The 23,144-nt window shown below is 33.7% G+C and overlaps 1 protein-coding gene across 2 annotated transcripts; it reads left to right on the top strand.

Annotated features, from left to right (window-relative positions):
- Nucleotides 1-306: 306 nt before the first annotated feature.
- LOC126975962 (cap-specific mRNA (nucleoside-2'-O-)-methyltransferase 1) lies at nt 307-22,147 on the top strand. Of its 2 annotated transcripts, XM_050824090.1 has the most exons (14): nt 312-494; nt 589-690; nt 2,401-2,909; nt 3,265-3,411; nt 4,198-4,471; nt 5,132-5,328; nt 6,210-6,393; nt 11,140-11,359; nt 13,000-13,114; nt 14,847-15,096; nt 17,538-17,638; nt 19,652-19,767; nt 20,085-20,323; nt 21,840-22,147. In XM_050824090.1, the coding sequence occupies exons 1-14, from the start codon at nt 482-484 to the stop codon at nt 22,082-22,084; spliced, it is 2,712 nt and encodes a 903-aa protein (XP_050680047.1). In that variant the 5' UTR covers nt 312-481; the 3' UTR covers nt 22,085-22,147. The 2 variants fall into 2 exon arrangements, with proteins under 2 accessions (XP_050680048.1, XP_050680047.1); XM_050824091.1 differs by lacking the exons at nt 17,538-17,638; nt 19,652-19,767; nt 20,085-20,323; nt 21,840-22,147 and having other exon boundaries at nt 307-494; nt 13,000-13,119; nt 14,847-15,053.
- The last annotated feature ends 997 nt before the right edge of the window (nt 22,148-23,144 follow it).

Raw genomic sequence — 23,144 nt, 5'->3', positions numbered from 1 at the left:
TTACACCCGGTAAACAGATTTAATCGAAGATTTAAACCACTTTTAGGTAATTTACAGTCGTCAGACTGTTACAGCTAGACTAAAACACGTAAGAGATGCAACTGTAGCAGTCACGTCCGTGACGATACTTACGTTTAACGCGATAACCACAAAAAAACGCCATTATGCCGTTGCATCACTATTCACGACTATTTTGAATTCTCAATTCTTGTCATAATAATCAGTACTCAGTACTCAACTACTCAATGGTATCAAACGGTGGCTGAATTTTGGTACTGTTGCCTACTTAGTTTGCAGAAAAAAAAACTATCGATCTTAAAAGTAAATAGGAATACTTGTGCACTGTGCAATATTATTATTTGTATCGGAAGTTCGAAAATATTTTAGTTTTGATTCTCAATCATTGTATTTAAAATTATTTTAGTAGTCATTGAGTACAGTTGATTAAAGTCAACCGGTTCGCGTGTTTTGAAAGGAATAAATGAATCTTTCAGGTATCTAACCACAAATTACTTGAATATTTTTTGATCCTTGATTTAATTGTTATTAGAGGTTTTATTAGATTTTTTTTTCATATATCTACGATAGACGCTTCCGATGATGGTTCCAGCAGTGAAGATGGTTCTGTGCCGGCTAAAAGATATCGCTCCGATACTTATGGGGCCTCATCAACAACATCTCATGGCTCTGGTAAATATTATAACTTTAATTTTAATTATAATTATTATAGTGCGAATATCTTTTAGTTTGTTAACAGAATGTAATAAATACTAGAGTACCACTAGTTACTACATTTTGGGTCTATAATATTTTTTATGTTCTAGGAGAATAAAAACATGCAGTACTGGGCAAGTTATTAATGACATTCTGTATCTTTATTGCAAAACCAGCCTATGTGTGTTACTGATTATTGTTTGTTTTCATATATTATTTTTTATATCAGTTAACCTAAAACTGCGTATTCAATGATAATATGTACATAATCTTAGATTGCTTATTAGCTAACTGGCTGACCAACAGACATTGTTCTGTTCGTAATAAAAAAAACTCATGCGGGTGTAACTTCATAAATTTTGTTCTTAGCTGACCTCTACTCGGCAAAAGGAATATTCCTAACAAGTCTGTACACCTTATGATTTCCAGAGGTATATGAGTCAATACATAGGTGAAAATCTCTAATTATATATATTAACTATTTATTTGGACCAGTTTGGAGTAGAGAAGCGCGGGAGAGAGAGCACTGAAAGGTCCTAGAAGAGGCCTATGTCAGTGGACAAGCTAGATATATTGTTAAAAAATAGAGGAAATAAAAAAAATAAACATGTTACTACATAACTAATGTCTAGAAATAAAGGCTATCTTTAACATTTTGCTGTTAAGCCCATCTAGAAGGCATCTCAATATGTAATCCACAATCAAGTCTATTGTTGTCTTGTTATGATACAGTTATGGAAAAAGTAAGAAAATACATTTGATTGTATTGATTGTAACAAACACCATTAATTTAAATCATGATTACCATTATTCAAATGGAAATACCTAAATTGACTCAATGCTTTTTTACAAAAATTGTTTGAATTTTGTCTTTTTTCTTTGAATGTAGGTAACATTTTAAAATTTATTGATATTAAAGTTCCTTTGACAGATCACATTCATATATAAAATAAATTTATCAGCATAATATCTATTGAGGACTAATCCTCAGGAGGACTGAAATATTTTGCATTATTTTGTTAACCTCTCCTTAATTACCTGCTAATGACTATCGACAAATCCCTTCTTTGTTGCACACAACACTAGCAGTGCGAGCCAAGAGTTCCGATATGCCAATAAGTGTGAGTGAGAGAACTGATAAAAATGATTCATGACTCAGTTTGCACGTAATTTTTTTGTAAGAGTTTGTAATGGCCCAACTATTCAAATTCAAATATTTTTATTCAAAATAGGATGTGACATCAGTTATTGAAAGTCATAAAAAACTACCACCCATTCCAAAATGAATGCCTCAGACCTGAGAAGAATGGGCGCAACAAACTCAGTAACTTTGTAAACATATTTATTTTTCATCAAATAAATATGTTTACAAAGTAATACTGTACAATTAAACTTATTATTTAATAGCCTGAGGGCGGTCACTCCATTCCCAATCTGTAGTATCATTAAGAAAGTCATTTATGTTATAGTAACCTTTACCACACAAAAGTTTTTTAACAATTCTTTTGAATAACTATACTTGCTTTAAACAGGAACATCATATTAATAGACTCAATGCAGTGTCATGACATATTGTCTGTATGAGCAAGTGGTACTCAACATCTGTGTGAAATAGTTTTATGCCTCTCCAAATTTTTTTTCTCATTTTATTGTATACTTATAGATATTATTATTTCGTTATTGTAGCCCTACAGGAGTCTGATGAAGAAACAAAGGAAAAGGGTTATAATGACCATATGGTGGATAACACAGAAGAAGGTAAAAAAAAGACAATGTATATAGAGAATACTTTGGAAAGAAGTAGTAGACTTAGCAGAAGTAGTTTAAGTGAAAACTGTTCATCCCCTAATGATGGTTATGATGATTATAGACCTGGATTTGATGAAAACAATGATGGTATGATCAGACCGAGCTTTCAAAGTTCAACTGAAAGTACATTTTATAACAAGTCAACTGAAATGGAGCAAGTATTCCAAAGTGATTATTCAGATAAGTCAAAGAGAATGATGAGTAATATGGGATACAAGCCTGGCAAAGGCTTAGGTAAATTTGAACATGGTAGAGTAGATCCAGTTGAAGCATCCAATCAAAAAGGTAGAAGAGGTTTAGGTTTACAGCCTTCAGTGGTTGGAGAGGTTCCAAAAGAATTTACCTGGTCTCCTGATGAAACAAAAGCTGTTGCAAAGGAGGCAGTTGTAAGTTTATTTTTATCTATACATATATTCATTTATTTCTGCCGTGAAGTAGTGATGTGTAGGCATTACTTGCTGCTGTCTGGAACTCTGAAGGGTGCCATAGCTAGTGAAATTACTGGGCAAATGAGACTTAACATCTGATGTCTCAAGGTGATGAGCGCAATTGTAGTGCCACTCAGAATTTGTGGGCTTTACAAGAATCCTGAGTGACACTGCATTGTTATAGGCAGGGTGTATCAATTACCATCAGGTGAACATCCTGCTTGTCTCATCCCATATTTTCATAAAAAATATATAGGCAATTCATGTGGATTTTTGTACTTATGTTTTACTGTAATCACATAATGTTTTTAAGGTGTGGATGCCTTCCCCACCGGAACAAGAAACTCTGTCAGGAGATGTTCTAGATGATTGGTTAAAAAAAGGACCTAAAAAGTTAACTATCGATGATGAAAAAAACTTTGTTGAACCAAGTATTTTAGAAGGCATCATAAAAGCTAAGGTACTTTAAATGTTAAGTATTAGTACAATATTATTTATCATTATGTCCTTTAATTGGTTGTAATATTGTTAAATTTTAATACAGAACAAATTTTATTAAGTATGGCACCATTGAAAATACTGATGAAGTAATATAATCCTCCATAATGTCAATATAGTATTAATATTAGGGTGTGTAGACTGGGAGTAACCAGTGGGAGGATCCTCTGTGCAGGGTACTGGCTAGGTGCATACCACATCAGTCCTCTTTTGGGCTAATCAAGAATACTGTGTTTGCATTATAATGGGCAGGGTGTGTCGCTTACCATCATGTGAACATATTGTTCTTCTCAACTATCTTATATAAAAGTGAAACTCATACAATCTGGATACCGATTGAACAGTAGCACCACATTGGGAGTGCAATAGCAGGTTTTTTCAGAGCTACACTAAATTCGAAATACTTGAATGTATTGTGAGATGACTCAGATTCAATTTATATTAATACATTAATCAGTCTTAATCACAAATTTAATTTATTTATAAAAATATATTAATCAAAACAACTTGTTGTTTTTGAAGTGATAACCCTCACTTTTTAATACACAAATAGAATTAAAAGAAAAAAGAAATGATATGTCACTCGAACGGTTAGCTCAGTTGAGAGAGCACTTACACGGAACGCGAGAGGTCGTAGGTTCTATTCCCGCATCTTTCATAAAATTTTGTTTTCAATTTTTATTTGTATATATTAATAAGTCTCAATCACATATTTTTATACTGCTGATACATATTTATTCTATTTTAGACAATTTTTGACAGCTTGTATGATGAAGATATGAGAAATGCCAGGTTTAGAAGTAATCCATATGAAACAATAGGTTCAGTTATATTTTTAAACAGAGCAGCTGTGAAGATGGCAAATTTAGATGCAGTATTTGATTTTATGTTCACGCAACCTACTCAACCTTCAGGGGAATCTTCTATTGACAAAAATGATATTTTATATTTTGCTGATGTTTGTGCGGGTCCTGGTGGATTTTCCGAATATGTTTTATATAAAAAAGGATGGGGAGCAAAAGGTATGAGTTTGGTTATTCCTCAACAAAATATATTTAAGCACAGTGTCACTAATTAATGGCACTTGAGATATCTCATTGGAGTTGTATTGCTATGCATTAGTCTTAATGTTTTATGGATGAGGAGAGCAAAAAAGCCTACATATGCAACCGATTGTATGTATTCACCGCGGCGAATGCCTAATAAGAAGTGTTATATCTTTAAAGGAGCAATTATTGTATATATATGTCGCAGGGAAATGATAAAAACAGAGATTTGGTCAAGTCCCTAAGTGATTTGATCAAATCATGGAGTATGTTTAAATAACAACACGATTTTATCATTTCTCTAAACAAATCTAGTGATTTGATCAAATGCCAGGGTTGGTTCCGTGAAATGACAGTGTCACTCATCACGCAACTAGAAGAACTTAGGATGTAAAAGCGAATGGGTTGGCGGGATTGGCCCGCTATCCTATTCGTGGTTTGTCTCTTAATTTAGGCAACTTATATGTTTTGAGGTAAGGTTTATTTTGATTTTCAAGATTATGTTGCCTCGCCTGCTACACGGTACTTAATTTTAACTCAAAAAAAATATTCAAAAACAATCTCAAAATGAGATTCAAAAAATAATTATGTTCCAATTATTTCAGGTTTATTGAACAATGTGTGATTTGATTTCAGGTTTTGGTTTTACTCTCAAAGGGCCAAATGATTTCAAAATATCAGATTTCTATGCTGGTTCACCAGAAACATTTAATACATTTTATGGTGTTAAAAATGATGGCAATGTTTATGATCCAGCTAATTTGATGTCTTTGAAAGACTTCGTTTTAAATCAGACTGATGATAAGGGAGTTCATTTCTTAATGGCTGATGGTGTAAGTACTTCTTTTATACTCAATAATCCATACTATATGAAATTTCATTTTTATGGGAATATGTGACAAACGAACATTTGGCTTGATAAGTATATGATATGATACTTCGTCTTGCTCGTAGCATCCCTTATTGTCATAAAAAAAACCTGCAGAAAAAATTCACAAGAAAACTCACCGGTCACTATTTTAACAATATGGGCCCGCCACAATATCGATGTTGCCCTCCCTGTCCACACAATGCTTTGATCGCGATACAATATTGCCGGGCCTTTGACTCGAGCTCAAGGAAGCTACAAAAATAGGGAACGAGGAGCATGATGACCGGCATGACGAGTAATGTTGCCATACTACGTAACTACATATACTTACATTACTACTACATAAACTTATAATGCCTACTACTCGGCTAAGTCGAGTTAGTAAGTCTTTTGTGGGGTGATGTATATACTTTTACAACAAGATATCAGAAAATGTTCACAACAAAAGTATAACGTTATTCACAATTGTTAAAACGCGTTTATTTGGTAATGGTTACTATAACATAACTTTCTTAATGATACCACAAATTGGGAATCGAGCGACCGCCCTCAGCCTATTAAATAATAAGTTTAATTGTACTTTTTAAATGTATATTTTGATGAAAAATACCCGCTGTATTTGTTGCGCTCATTCTTCTCAGGTCTGAGTCATTCGTTTTGGACTTTCAATGAATGTCAAGTAATGTCACATTCTATTTTGAATAAAAGTATTTGAAATGGAATTGCGGCTCTCATCATAAATTCATCTCTACTTTTCTAGCCACGTTGAGTGTGTGGCAGGCCCAATAAAGATTGGCTTTTCAGGTGTTAGGAATAAATTTGTGTAATTTTATAAATTTTTAGGGGTTTTCGGTAAGAGGGCAAGAAAACCTTCAAGAGATACTGTCGAAGCAGCTGTATCTTTGTCAATGTCTGGCCGCCTTGATGCTTGTTAGAACGGGAGGACACTTCGTGGTGAAGATGTTTGATGTGTTTACCAAATTTAGTGTTGGCTTGATATACATTATGTACAGATGTTTTGACCAAGGTAATGGAACACAATGGCTTACATTTTGACTGTTGCTTCTCAATACATTTTTGATAATGTTTTGTATGTTCATAAGCACATTGAGGAATTTTCTAGAAACTGTGACATTCATAATGTTAACACGAGGAACAAACATAAACTTGTTATGCCTACTACTCGGTTGGGTCGAGTTATGAAATGAAATGAAATTTATTTGCAGGAAACATTGTACTTAAGGTATTAACAATATAATGGATAATCCAATATGTTTCGTCAATTGACATGCAAAATATGTTACAAAATTGTCTAAACACTAATCGTACTGTTATATTGAAACATGTCGGATTTCACAATGATATCAATAATATTTATAAAATGAAATTTTAATACTTATATAATATTATAATATGAGACGTAAATAACTTAATAATTCATTTAGTACCTATGTATAATATTAACAAATTCAATGTCATAAAAGTATATTAATTTACATATATATATATATATATATTATTATCAAATAGACTAATTCATTTTGTATTGAAAAATTCATTTAAACTATAGAAGCACTTATTTGTTAACCACTGATGCAGTCTTCTTTTAAAAACTTTGAACGGTAAATCTTTCAATTCATTGGGCAATTTATTATATATTTTCACAGACATGCTGAAACAATTTCTACTAAAAGATGCAGTTCTACAGAAGGGCATTATGAGTTTATTTGGATACCTTGTATTTAAAACCTTCTGGCTTTTTTTTGTATAGAAATCACACATATGTTTTTGAACAAATAGGCTTATTTCATAAATGTATAGGCATGGCAGCGATAGAATTTTCAATTTTTTAAATAGCGGTCGACAAGAATCTAGGGGGCCGGCTCCACAAACCGCCCTGATACACTTCTTCTGTCCAATAAATAAATGCCCTATGCTCACCGAGTTGCCCCATATGACCAATCCATATCTTAAAGCTGAAACCACGAATGCATGATATGCCATTAGCGCTGTTTTTTCACCTATTGTTTTTGATACGCGTTTGAGAACAAATACATGTTGGTTAATTTTTTTGCTAATTTTGTCAACATGTGACTTGAAGGACAAGTTGCTGTCTAAAGAAATACCAAGAAAATTGACAAGTTGTGCTTCTTTAATATTCTCATTATGATAATTAACATTAATATCTTTTCCTTTCCCATTCTTATTATAATACTGCATATACATTGTTTTTTTTATATTTACAGTCAGGTTATTTTCAGTAAGCCATTCAATTGTGTCCTTTATTGTTTTATTAATTTCTATATCATATGTCAATTCATTGTTACATTTAATTACAATAGAGATGTCATCAGCAAAGAGAGTACAGTTATTAGTAGTAATGCTAGGTAAGTCGTTTATGTAGATTTTGAATAGAAGTGGACCCAATATACTTCCTTGTGGTACACCTTTTGTTTTAAGTCTAAGTTCTGATCGATAAGGTATTACTTCTTGTTTATTATTTAATTTAGCAATTTCAACGTATTGAGTACGGTTTGAAAGATAACTTTTAAGCCAGTCATTTGCTAGACCTCGAATACCATATTGAGCGCATTTATCTAATAGTTTTTCATGACAAACATTGTCAAAAGCTTTGCTCATATCAAAAAATACTGATGTTACTGGAATTTTTGTATCCATGCATTCCGATATTTCTTTTATTAGCGAAAAACACGCTAAAGTTGTTGATTTTCCTTTTTGGAAACCATTTTACCAACCAGTTAGTAAGTCTTTTGTTGGGCGATGTATATGCTTCTACAATATGATCCCAGAAAATGTACAAAACAAATGTGTTACGAAATTTAAAAGAATTGTTAAAAAACGTTTGTGTGGGAAAAGTTATTATAGCATAAACGATTTTCTTAATGACACCACGGACTGGGATTGAAGCGAACACCCTCAGGCTCTTTAATTATAAATGTTTATTGTACGATATTACATTGTAATCCATATTTTACATAAAAAAAAAGCCCGCTGAGTTTCTTGCGCCCATTCTTCTCAGGTCTGAGGCAGTCTCTTTTGAATGGGTGGTAGATTTTGACGTTCAATAAGTGATTATAAATCCTATTTTGAATAAAAATATTTGAATTTGAACTTATTCATAGATATAATATTGATCTTTTTTAAGAGGCCTGTGTATATTTTTTTTAACTATAAAATTCAATAATATTTTATATGCAAAATTTAATGAAGTGAATGTAGTAGGTGCGGCCGCGTATCTTAACATATGGCACAACTCTCAATCCAGTAGAATAATTAGCAATAAGCCTTTATAAGATTTCCAAACTGTACAAAACAAACATTGCGTGTGGATTAAATTTGAGTTAGACTCGTAATCCAGAAACTTCCTCTGCCTTAGAGTGTTGGCTCACTAACGCTGATTGTATTACTTATTCCTTAATTAAAGTTAACACTGGCTTATCCAACTTTACACTATAGATATAATAACCTTATTAAGGATTTGATAAACGGTCTCCATTTTGTCTTATTATTTACATTTTTAAAGGTTATGTCGATTTGAAGGTCATACTGATGTTGCTAGAGAATTTAAACTAATTTGCAATTCTAATTATGAAAACGTTTTAAGGTTTTTTGTTTATTGGAATAATTCCATCGGTGAACTTAATATTTCGTTGTCATTTTGGGTCCCTGTATAATTAATGGCGTATGGAAGCTTACTTATTTGACCATGAAAGAATAAATCTGTTCATTTATCAAATATATCATTGTAGAAAATTTATTGAATTAGGCGTTACTTTGCGGAAATCCATAATTATACAAATTCTTTAAGTTTTCTTTCTCAGGACGGGTTGTCTCGTGCCAGATTTTGGCGAGACAACACGTCCTGAGGATGCTTCGTGTAGAGGCGAAACACGTGTCGAATTGTTTTAAAAACAAATATTGGCGGAATTAACACTAAAGAAATCTTAAATCATTTGTATATGTCATTGTATTTCTTTATAATATTACTCTCAGGAAAATCTTGATACAGTAGTACTACACTTTTATATAAAAACTAGCTGACCCAGCAAACGTTGTATTGCCGATATTAAAATCGCGATACAAAAGTTGATCGTAGATGGGTGAAAATTTGAAGTTGTATGTATTTTTTAATGCCACATTATAAAAAAAAAAAAAAAAAACAAAATATTTCGTCCAAAAATTTAAAAAAAAAATTAAGGGTGAACTTAGGGGTATGAAAAATAGATGTTGGCCGATTCTCAGACCTACTCAATATGCTCATGAGAATCGGTCAAGCCGTTTCGGAGGAGTACGGGAACGAACATTGTGACACGAGAAGTTTATATATAAGATTGGTATAATTTTGGTTTTTTCTACTTATTGAACACGTAATGATATATAAGACTTTGAATAAAAAAAAATCTTTATTATTTTTGTTTATTTTATTAAATGTTGTATTGTGAGATAATGTATACGTCTAGATAGTCTCTTGCTGTTAGACAACCGATATAAACAGGCCAGGCTTAATACTTAAGTGCGCGACAAGCTACGTCTTACACTCGCGATTTGTATGACACTGTGTTAGTGTGCGTGTATTGCTCAAAATGGAGGTAACTCGAAAATCAATTTTTTTTGACGTATTCACAGCTGTCATAGTCTATCCAGTCACATGAATGATCTAAGATTTAAAAATATTAAACGACGGAAGACAAACTAGTGCGAAAACTGTCTGACCTGTCAGTAACGCAATAGGTTGTGAGTAAGGTGCAATGAATAGCCATTATTAAATAATTTCTTATTGACTTATATGCTAAACAGAGTGTAGATATACGAGTAGAAACATATATTATCATTTTTGTATCATAGTACAATTTAATGTAACTTCATTATATATCCTCCTAGTTTTTATATCTCCCCACGTTTTTTGATAGAACACTTACGACCGTTCCCAGTATACTATCTACAGATAGAGATAAATTACTACCTTCTACTGTCAATAATTAGCTGTAAATAATCTGAAGCTGGCTCAATATACCCGATAAGTAATTCTTATCGCCTTATATTGGGACGCGTGAATTGCAATTTCCATACAAACTTTTATCGCTGGTATACGTCGTCCCATTGACAGACAGCGTGTACGGATAAGGTGAGTTACCGTCGATAAGTTTATTGGGACAGAAAATTCATTACAAGATAGTTACGTTTTTATCTCAAGTAAGAGATAGACTGAATATTGGGAACGTAAGTGCCGTAAGTACCCCGGACGCTTTAACATCTCAATAAAGATTGCACACAAAAGCAAAAATATACACAAAAAAATGTATTTAAAATTGAACTATTATTCCAACTAAACGGTCTAAGTCATATCCTTTTTAAACAAATAGTCAGACAGTCAGACAATCAGAATAACAGATGAATTAATTACAATTTTAATTACATTAATTAATTATTATATATCTATTAAATAGTTAATGTAGATTAAATAACAAACAAAACGAAAGAAATCTACATTCAGATACAATGTAACGTGTAGATAAACCATTATAGTTTTCATATAAAATTTGAAAAACAAAATTTTATGAACGATGCGGGATTTGAACCCACGACCTCGAGTGCTCTAAACCACTGAGCTAACCGTTCGAGTACCGCCTCGTTACAAATTCTTTTTGCTTTGTTCAAGTCTCAATGGAATCCCGCATTGTTCATAAAATTTTATTTGTGTATTAATCCTAGTTTTGTTATAAATCTGCTAATAAGAGCTATAATTCCACAGTTTGCATAATAAAACCAGTGACGTCAAGGCCAGCCAACTCTGAGAGGTATCTGGTGTGCAAATGGAAGAAGACGGGCACAGAGTCGGCAGAACACCATCTCTATTCAGTCAACTCCAGCCTGTGGAACGACAGAGACACAGATATCACAGAACTAGTTCCACTGTCTGTTATCAAGGAAGATAAGGGCTTCTACAATTACATTTATAACAGTAATTGTGTGTAAGTATCATTGCTTTATAAGTTTAACATTAGGTATTTTAATTGGATGTAATGCCAGAAAAACGTTCCTAGCCGCAATCATGTCGAAATTGAGTTAAAAACACAAAACTGGTCACATGATTCATAGTAAGGGACTGACAAAAAATGGCAGCCCTGCTGTCACTCTTTAAATGACATCCTGACTTAGTAGCCCAATCCACATGTATGGAATACACTAACACTTATTAAACTTTAAACAAATAATCCTTAATATGTGATGTTTGTGGCTTGGAACGTTTTTCAGGAACTACATCCAATTGTGCAACATATTCTTTAAATTCCCAGTGTGGTGGTTAGAATTCCAAAGTACACATACATACAAAAACTTTATTTTGACTCAAAAATTATGGCCGACGAGGATGAACTCGAGTGATAATAATAATAACTTATTTTCTCACCAACAACCAAAATTACAATAAGTACAGCGAAATCTTAAAAATACAGGGGATACAAAAGTTTGGTATGCTGGATTGGTGGATCGCTGGTGCCTGTGGTAGGTAATAAAATACCCGTATTACTGGTCACCAGGATTCCACTTTTACACAGTGACTAAAAAGCTCTGAAAATCAAAAGGATAGAGGTAAATGTGTGTGTGTATGCATGAGAGAGTGTGTGTGTGTGTGTGTGTGTGTATGCATGAGAGGGAGTGAGTGTGTGTTTTTGTGTGTGTATGTGTGGGTGGGAGAGAGAGAGGGTGTATGTGCAAACATGCGTGCGATAGGGTGTTCTCGGTTCATAGGTGTGCTAACCATCCAAAACCTCCAGAAGTCACTTTGTGTGACAATAGTCTTGCAAAAGGAGCCATTTCTTGTGCAGTTGATCGACATTTGTACATGTTTAGGCCATACAGACATAACTCTTTACACTGTTTCCTCGCTTCTCAAACTAATTTACACAAATACCTACAACAGCATAGCATATAAATTGAGGTTGACTGTTAACCTCTTTAACTCTAACCGTTCTTTAGCAATGCACGCACACTAACATACAAATCGCGAGTTTAAGACGTAGCTGGTCACGCACACTTAAGTAATAAACCTAAATTCAGTAACTAGATAGTTTCCAGGCATCAATTAAAGTAATTACTAATAAAACAGTTTGAATAATACCGGGTCCACATAAAACGAATTCGGCGAAAGAAAGTTATGGAACAATAGATAAGATTATATCTTGCGAGGCGAGTGAAAGAGAGGGGAGATCTTTTAATCGCCGTTGTTCCTTGTCGACATGTAACCATTAAATATGGAATAGTAGCTGACCCAGCAAACGTTGTATTGCCGATATTAAAATCGCGATACAAAAGTAACTGTTGATCGAAGTTGGGTGAAAATTTGAAGTTGTATGTATTTTTTAATGCTGACTCATAATCAAACAAATTTAAAAAAAATATCAAAAAAATAAAAAAATAAAATTTTGGTGTGGACCACCCTTAACATTTAGAGGGATGAAAAATAGATGTTGTCCGCTCTCAGACCTACCCAATATGTACTCAAAATTTCATGAGAATCGATCAAGCCGTTTCGAAGGAGTTTAACTACAAACACCGCGACATGATAATTTTATATATTAGATTATTAATTGTAAGAATTTTTCTTTTACAGTATAGGTGAAAGTCAGATAAAACATTTGCTTAAAATAGCTGAATTTAGTAAAAACAAGGACTTAAAGGAACCCATCCAAACTGAAATGAGAGAAGAATGCTTAAAACTGTGGCAAGTAAGGTTATTACAGTTTATTATTAAAAGTCACAAATGACAAAGTTCTTAACCGTAAGTACAGCGCTACCGCAGTATATTTATATATATATATATATATATATATATATATATATATATATATATATATATATATATATATGTGTGTGTGTGTGTATGTATGTATATAATATTTATACGCTAAAGCAGTACCTATAGAAACTACGTACAAACGTTCTAAATAATTAATAAATAAACTTCATTATTGGGGCAACACAGACCCATATTTTGTTAGTAACAGGCTTAAAAACTATGCTAGTATGTTACAATTTCTACGATAAGCTTAATATAATATATTCATAATACATAATAACATAGAATGACTTTGTTAACAATCTGAGACAGCGTGTTTTTTATCGGACAAGAACTTGAACGAATCGTTGCAATATTGGCGAATCCAGTTTTCCCGCTAACATGTTCAGGATACTGTTTGTGCTCGAACGCAGCCATGCCAGGACGGATGACGTCATTTTCCTTATAATGGCATAGAAATCATCCTTTCGTGCGTCAGCAAACATGCATGATACTGAACAGAAACTGAGGCAAGCCCAGCAGCATCCTGAAACTATTGTTATACTGCACCCTTAGCGTGTCGAGTGTCTTTTGAGTGTAGTTGGTCCATAGGGCCCCGTGGAGAAAGTTTGACAGTAGGCTTCAAACAGTGTAATTTCAACGATAAATTCAAATGACGCACGCACACAGACAAAGGTCTCAACAAGGCCAATAAGCGGACGTCGCAGTGCTGTCAGTAGCCCTGAGACATGAATGACATCTGCCTATGTGTGCTGTATGTATATATATATATATATATATATACTGTGTCTCTACTGTATATCTTATAAACCGCTGTAGTTATTTCTTGGAACCTACATATTTCTGTTTATTTATTACAAGTGCATACCCGGCAAACGTTGTTGTTTTTCCATATAAATTAAGTGCCCCTCGCCCGTTCATTGTATGAATTGTCATATGTAATGAAAAATCATTAACATTATTATTACAAAATATAGGTTCCAGATAAGTAATCACATACTAAACCTTCTCTGAAACAAGCTACATTTAGTTTCCATTGTAGGTTTAGTCACTGCTTGTAATACAGTTAGAAAGACTTAACTACACTGACAATACTTTGTAGTCCAAGGGGCTCAGGCTGAAAATATATACTTGGTTCTTATGTGTCCATACATACACAATTAAAGTAATCTTTTGTCAATCGTTTGTTACTTTCGTGGGATTTTTTTTGCAATTGTTTTTCACTTTTATTATCTTCTTCGTGTGCAGTCATGGTAATTGATAAACTTGTCTTATTGGTCATTTTAAAATAACGGCGTATGTACAATGTCATCATTTTTGATTTTATGTTCTTGATCGCTCTTACCAACTGAGCCAACTGTTCAAATATCGATCGTAAATCTTTTATGCTTTGTTTAACTCTCAGGTTGTGGCTCCATCTACAGGATCTACTGTACAGTTGATATCCTGCTCAACCCATTGGGGTTTTGCTATTATTGAATTGCATACCTATATATAGACCATTATATATAACAAATTGTTTATGATTTCAAATACTATTTAATATTGTATGGACGACCATGAACAACTATTTAAGTAATTCTTTATAAGCATATGATAAGTACGGCTGTACAATTAAAAAAAAATATGAGTCATCTTGCTGGAACTATTTACTATTTCAGCTACCAGACAGAGTACGGACACAACCCGAAAGACGCAGTTCCGATGAAACCTTGATACATATATTGAGTTTGATGAAGAAACAGCACGCAGACAGCAGTAACCCGTTCGCGTTCAAAAACAGTGTGCTCAACAAACCGCCAGAGTACGTCGAGAGAGTTGCGCAGCTGCATGTCTTTAAGAATGTCTATGATTGGCACTTTACGTTTCTGACGAGTGGCAAGAATAGACCGGATCTAAGAATATTTATAGGTTAGTGTGTGTATGATATTGATAACACGTTTTGAATAGAACAATGAACAATTGAGGCACGTGGCCAATGGGTCACTCTCAAGTAAAAAATAAAATCCCAGCGCAAACAGACAAATTCAAATATTTTTATTCAAAATAGAATGTGTCATCACTTATTGAAAGTCAAAAAACTACCACCCATTCCAAAATGAATGCCTCAGACCTGAGAAGAATGGGCGCAACAAACTAAGCGGGCTTTTTTTTTTTCATCGAATAAATATGATAACAAAGTAATATTATACAATTATACTTATTATTTAATAGCCTGAGGGCGGTCACTCCATTCCCAATCTGTGGTATCATTAAGAAAGTCATTTATGTTATAGTAACCTTTACCACACAAACGTTTTTTAACAATTCTTTTGAATAACGTAATACTTTTGTTTTGAACATTTTCTGAGATTTTGTTGTAAAAGCATATACATCGCCCCACAAAAGACTTACTAACTCGACGTAGCCGAGTAGTAGGCATCATCAGTTTATGTCTGTTCCTGGTGTTAACATTATGGTTATGACAGTTTCTGGCAAATTCACTTATGTGCCTATGACCATACATTATCAAGAATATATTGAGAAGCAACAGTCAAGATGTTAATTTCTTTGAATTTTGCTATCAATGATCCTCTAGGACCTAGGTTATAAATAGCGCGAATAGCCCTCTTCTGCAGCACAACTATTGTATTAATATCGGCAGCGTTGCCCCATAGCAATATACCATAGGACATAATACTATTGTATTGCTCATTGTTAGAAATTGCCAACAGATCGTGACAAGTGCAATAAAGAGAGAAGAGAAAAAAAACAGCGTGTGTATGTCATTTACGGCTTGATGGCTTATCCTTTTAGATTTCGCCACTGACGAGTGTATATTAATCAACTCTGCTATATATGGAATTTTTAACTGCTGAGATCATTCACCGCAGATAACACTGTTGTTGTATAAAACAAAAAAGACACACACAATATTTTGTTTAATGAATGAACATCTTAATATATATAAATTACATGACACGTTGCTTGTCCGCGATGGACTCTTAAACTAATGAACGGATTTAAATGAGGATTACTTCATGGAGTGCTGTTAGGTCCAACTTGAGAGATAGGATACTTTTTATTTCGATTTGGGACCCATAATTATTTTTATTTCCAATATTTGTTTTGTATGGACATATTATCTGTGAGAGAATTTATTGACGCACGGTTTGACAGTTCTGCTGTGAAACATTTTCACTATAACAACAAGGCGCATACGTTAAGAAAAAATTCTTGATGTTATGAAATATTATTGACAATTCATAAAAAACAGTATTTTATTTATTACTCGTATGTACAAAACAACGTCTGTCGAGTCAGCTAGTAGAATATAAACAAATGGGGATCTAACAAAGGAGAGTAAGGGTTTGAAATCAGTGGGGCCAGGGTCTTAAAATGTTTACCAATAGACATTTTGCTCATGATTGGTTTATTCGCATGTATAACGTTTATTTGCAAGGCTGCTTGACATTCTGAAAACTTCAGAAGAATTATCATTATATTGACAGTGTTGTCAGCGATATAGTTAACATTTTGCATATCCTTGGTTTATCCTCAGATTAAACGTTATACCAAGTTTATTTGTAACGCTGTTCGTGTTTAAGAATTTGACAGCAATCATCATGTAATTCATAATACTATTCAGAATGCAAATAGCAATATAACTTATACCATTTGCTGTGCTGAAATTAACAAGTGTATGGGAAATCACTGGCATTTGTGTCCCTATTAAGTGTAACAATATTATAAATATTCACCTCTATTTAGAATTCCTGACATATATGATGAGAAGTTTTCTTCCGTTGACATTTTCAACTTATCACGTTTGAGGTTAAAAAAAACTGATATTAAACTGTTTAAATTGCAGGAGGAATTAATCATCAGTATATTCAGGATAATTATTAATCGTCACACCGTAATTTAAACATTGGCAAAATTCCTTGGCTTACCAAAAATGGCGAAGGGTGAAAGATGACTGGTTGATCCTGTTATCAAAATGTTTAAATGATTTTTAACGAATAATTAATGATCTTTATGTATCTGTACGCCGTTATATATATTATTAAGTTCTAAATTAGGGCTTACTTTTCTATGATAAATTGATTATCTTTAGTAGTAGACAATTTTATATAATGCCATCACTTAAACTTGGTATTAGGTATTTATAGCATATATAATTTATGCGTCTAGAAAGAACCTCTTGCGACTAGACAACCGATGAAAACAGGACAGATTTATTGCTTTAGTGTGCGTGACAAGCTACGTCTTACAATTACGATTTCTACAGCTGTCGTAGTCTATCTAGACGTATTAATGATCATATTTATACTATATAGAAATAAATAAATAGCTGTTAACAATGTTTTAAGGATGTGGAGGCAAACGTGTGTACCAACTGGATGGAACTAGATGGAAGAATGTTGTGGGCTTGAGCATATTGTTGCCAGCGAATACACTTATTTATGGAGAGGTTTGTATTTATTTTAAATGTTTTTTAGATAATAATATTATATTGCATTCCTCGTTTACAAAATACACATACAGAACATTCAAATATTTATGATTTCTAAATAAAGTCCAACTGTCATTCAAATTCAAATATTTTTATTCAAAATAGGATTTAAAATCACTTATTGAACGTCAAAAACTACAACCCATTCAAAAAAGACTGCCTCAGACCTGAAAAGAACGGGCGCAAGAAACTCAGCTGGCTTTTTTTTATATAAAAATATGGATTATAATGTGATATCGTACAATAAACATTTGTAATTAAACGGCCTGAGGGTGTTCGCTTCATTCCCAGCCTGTAGTGTCACTAATGTTAATACCTTTGCTCTCTAACGACCATCCAACAACAACAACTAACGACCAATTAAACAGGAGAAAATAAAGTCTTATTTTTAAATTATTTATACTGACAATCGTATTTGTGAAAAAAACTTTTACATGATATTCCTACTTAGGTAACAATGAAATTTAAGATTTGCCTTTAAAAATATGTACTACTAAGTACTGTTCTAAATGTTCTGTAGACAAATTGTGTCTACGATCGCTTAATAAATTTTTGTAAGCGGAAAAGGAGCGTTCTACGTCTACTGAGGTTCTTGGGCGGAATTTAAATTTGAGTGCAATGTTTGGGCTTACTATGAAAAGCATCGAACGATGAGCGAGATCGAGCGTAAATATGCATAATTATTTTGTTTTTTCTCAAATATGCAACTACCTCTGAAAAGGTACTCCGGGTCTAATCCGGTAAAGGTATAATCCGGTCTCTAGTAATAAATATACAGGTCATATTTTGGAAAGATAAATACTATCAAGAGCAACAAAATAACTTGTCTAAAAAGAAACTCAGTTCTTCTATCGTAAAAAGTTGTGAGATTGGTCATTGGATCTTGTCCTTCTGTCTTAAGTAATAAGCTAATCTAGCAACATCTTATAGTGACCATATCAATATTAAAAATCTTTTATGTTATAAATAAATAGATTGACTTGTTTTCAAGTCACAATCATTTTAATTATTATTATTAAAACCAATGTATCTCACAAGTAATAATACGTATTAACGTATAATATTAAATTGGATTGTTTAGTGTGATTGATTTATATACTGAATACTTATTGAATTATGAATTTAAAGCTTCATGTCTGCTAGAAGTGCTATAAAGTTTTGATAATCCGTCCGTCAGTTAGTGAGTGAGTGACAAAATTATGAAACTTTGACTAGTTACAATTCTTAAAGTACTGGTTCAAATTGAATGAAATTTTAAATATACCGTGTTTGTACAATGACTGCTTGGTTATGCTCAGGTCAGGCTTCTAGTTTTATTCACAACATAGTTATAGGGGGTAGAATATGGTCTGAATTGCTTCGAGAAAAGGTTGGTACGACCGTCCGTTCCGCCTGTCTTTGCTCACTTGGCGGACTCGTACAGAATTTGTGCCGTATAAATGGCAAAGTCCAACCAAATGTGAAGTGTTTCTCTCATCTCTGATCTGGTGCACCCTACCCTGTATCAGCTCGAACCAATTGAACGCGTCCAAAACAGAATTGCTCGAATATGCTCGGGATTCAATGTAGTAGGGTTGCTTCATTCTACCGCATCTATAATGGGAATTGTAGCTAAGAGCTGTTCGACCTGAACCCTGTCGCCGTATTCCACCATCGAAATCCAAAATACAAACTGGGTATGATGCATTCTTCTACAGAGCAGTTTTCAAGGTGCTGTCTAAAATATATTTCAAGTCAACAACGGAAGTAACATCCCTGCACTGTGTTTTCTGCAACATAAATAATCAACCTTAAAAAATTACCGCATATCACCAACTTAAGCGTCGGCTATGATCCTGTTGTTCCTCTGGTATTGCAAGAGTGGATGGAAATGACTCCTCCTTTTCCATAGTATCTCTTCTGATAATTTTATCTGGAATAGATGGAATGAATTAATAAACTCTTATCATTCATAATTGGTGTCTCTTTTAGATAGTAAAAGAATTCCGAGGACAGGGAACGAAACAAATGCACAGCAAAGCTTTACATGTGATCGATGCTATGATGATTGGTGGAGTTGATATTTCACATCTGCCACTGTCGAAAAGGTTTGTAAAGTTTATTACTACATTTATAATAAATGTATTACGAAATTCAAAAGAGAACATGGGCCAAATGTGGTATGAACCGAATACGAACTTCGGCCCAACATTCGGTAAAAATGAAAAATTTAACTTTTTCTTATTGCTGTGGGTTAAGGGTGCTAAGTGTTTAAGGGCTTGTTTTATTTGACAGAGATTGGTTATTATTTTCAAATAAATAAAATTCTTGTAACAAATACGGCGAACTTTGGCCTAATGCAGTAGTTCTGAAGTGGGGCCTATCCCTAATAATATATATGTACTTATCATGAAATTGTTTTCAGAATAAACCAGTGCGCGAAGTTATGCACTGCTTTAGAAAAACCTCTTGACGATGTACTTTTGCCTATCAGATGTAAGCGTTTCTTCAATATGGAATCTTTTTCATCTGCTGTCGGCAATCTGGAATACCGAGCTATGAAGAGATCCGGAAAAGCTGTTACCATAGACATTCCTAAACGTAATCAAAGAGATGATTTATTCTATGTCGTCGGTTCAGTGATGTTTATTAAGGAGATAAAAGGTAATTGGCAATAAAATACCGTTATTACTTAATTATTAGTCGACATCATAACTTAATATATTATAATTCATATAACATCATAACTTAATATTAACAGTCACATAATCTGAACATCATATCTGAATGTGATTTCCCTTCCATGTGTAATGCATATAAAATTTGTAATATGTATTTCAATGTACAATAAACAACTAAACGATAAAAGCGTGATTGTGAATCACGCTCAAAAATTGTATGAATCAAAACTCTGCCTACGAGTCTATTAGGCAGAGTTTCCGTTTGGTTGTGTTTTGACAGCGCTGAGAATACAACGCATATAGCATATCCAAACTTAATAAGGATGGATTGTCGTATTTCAGGTAAGTACATACATACATATAATCACGCCTCTTTCCCGTAGGGGTAGGCAGAGACTACTTCTTTCCACTTGCTAATATCCTTACATACTTGTTTCATTATTCCTTTCATTCATGCCCTTCGGTGTAGGGTACTCTTGATCTGGCCTTTTTTCAAGACGTCCCTGATTTGATCTCGAAACGTCTGCCTAGGTCTACCCCTTCCAACACTTTCATTCACTCTGGCCTTATACACTTTTTTCGGCAATCGTTCTTCATTTATACTCTCGACATGACCAAACCATCTCAGCATACCTTTCTCAATTTTTGTCACAACATCTTTCAGAACACTTTCTGCCACGAAATAAGGTGTTAATTTGAAAGAATGTTTAATATTATCTGTATATGTTAGTGTATACGACGCCACTCGGACATTTTTGACGGCCTTTTATTAGGAGATTGTGAGTTTATTAATTAGTTGTATAAAGTACATCAATAATTTTTCAAGTGATTTTTCTTACATCGCACCAGAGCCGCGGGTATGTCGTCGCCAGCTACATCCGTCGGAGATCGGGTTGTAAAAAACAAAATAGCTCAATTTTTAAAAGCATAATTTGTCTAAAACTAAAATACAATGTTCTAATTTTGAATTGCACATTTGACATTGCTCAAAATTGAGGTTGAACTGTCAACCTCTGTTGTCTGCCAAACTTGTCGACGTTTTCACAGCTGTCACAGTCTATATAGAAGGATTGGTCTACTCTGCGCACCAAATAGATACCGCACTACCTAATAACAATAGCTTTTTATTACGGCAACTTAGATGCTTGTGTGCGTGGCATCTTGACACTCAAATATCTTTAAAATTTTGTATCTTAAGCTTCGTGTTATTTTACATTGAAATTAATAAAATAAAGAAATACTTACTGATGATATGTGATCCCATTTCCTTTTTTATTTTTTGTAGTATTATTTTTACAAAGTTTAACTACGCAACCTGGCATTTTAGTTTCAATTACAAGCAAAGTTTAACATAACATGTGGCACGTCAACGACGCACATTATTCGAGACTGGCTCGAGTACGCCCACTTGGGCGTAGTATTAGTTGCCGCGACTATGCCTGCACTATCCAATGCTTAATGTAAGCATGTAACAATGTTCAGCTACATTTTTGTTTTAGAACCGTGGTCCGCACAAATGTCCAAATCACACGGTCGCAAGTACTATTTCAAAATTGAGAAAGAAGGTCCCAGAAGTGAGTATCACGTGGAGGAAGAGGCAGCAATGGACATGATTGCGGGGTTTACCAGCAGGGTGATGTGGCCGTGGGAGGAAGAGGCTATCGCCATACTTGATGGCTATGAACAAGCAGGCATATCAAAAGTTGACATGGAAAACTACATAGCGCGCAATATTCAGAGATAAGTGTGGGATGTTTATGAGGCAACAAATAAGGCATAATATGAAATAAAAGTAACCCTAAGAGTAGTTCTCGTTTTATTTTCCTATTGTGATTTTATTATTAATATCTATACCTAATTATATTGGTAAATTGATAGACTTACAATGTACTAGCTAGGAGAAGGAAAGCAAATCTATTATTACACAAATAAAATTTGAAAAACAAAATTTTATGAACGATGCGGGAATCGAACCGAGCACTGAACTGAGCTAACCGTTCGAGTAAATTATCGCTATAAAATCTTGTTTGCTTTTTTCAACTCTAAGGTTGTGGCAGTTTGTTAGAGCACCGGCATGGAACGCCGGAGGTGGTGGGTTCGAGTCCCGCATCGTTCATATAATTTTGTTTGTGTATTAATTCTATAAGTGAGGGTTATCACTTTAAAAACATAACATATTGTTTAAATGTATTGTTATTTTAACCGATTTTGATTGACAAGTCGTAACAGTCAGCCACGCTTGGCATTAGCTCCTTAGTATTTAAAATAAAATCAATAGCTGACGCACATATTGATAAATATAATTAGTCACACATTATTGGGCTATATTCTAACCGCCTTATTCATAATCAAACGCTAGCAAAAGCAGCTCCCGTTCACGAGTCTATGCGTCATAGACTAGCCATTGTTCCCTTTGCACATATTTGAGGGAAGGAGACGACGCCTGCGCAAGCAAAGCCATTTTACTTTACATTGAACCGTGTTATAGCACACACATGATAACTACAACATTACAAAAATAATTCGAACAAAGCAAGCTCACAAAACGATTCTATATAATGCAATTACAGTGGATTTTGAATACACAGGTAGAGCTATCTAATCTTAATCGTAAACAAATAATTATAAAATTTAAAGGAAATGGAATGAAATTTTCATTCAATCAAATTAATATAGCCTCAGACATGCCCCATAAGTCCATAACGCACTTGTTTTTTTTACACATGTTAAATGTGTAATATGTATAGGGCTTACATATACCTGTGGGCGTGCTACACTAATAAATCGTACAGCGCCCTGCGAGT

The sequence above is a fragment of the Leptidea sinapis genome, chromosome 38 (assembly GCF_905404315.1).
Source record: "Leptidea sinapis chromosome 38, ilLepSina1.1, whole genome shotgun sequence".
NCBI lineage: Eukaryota > Metazoa > Arthropoda > Insecta > Lepidoptera > Pieridae > Leptidea > Leptidea sinapis.
This window is presented reverse-complemented; position numbering and strand designations above follow the sequence as displayed.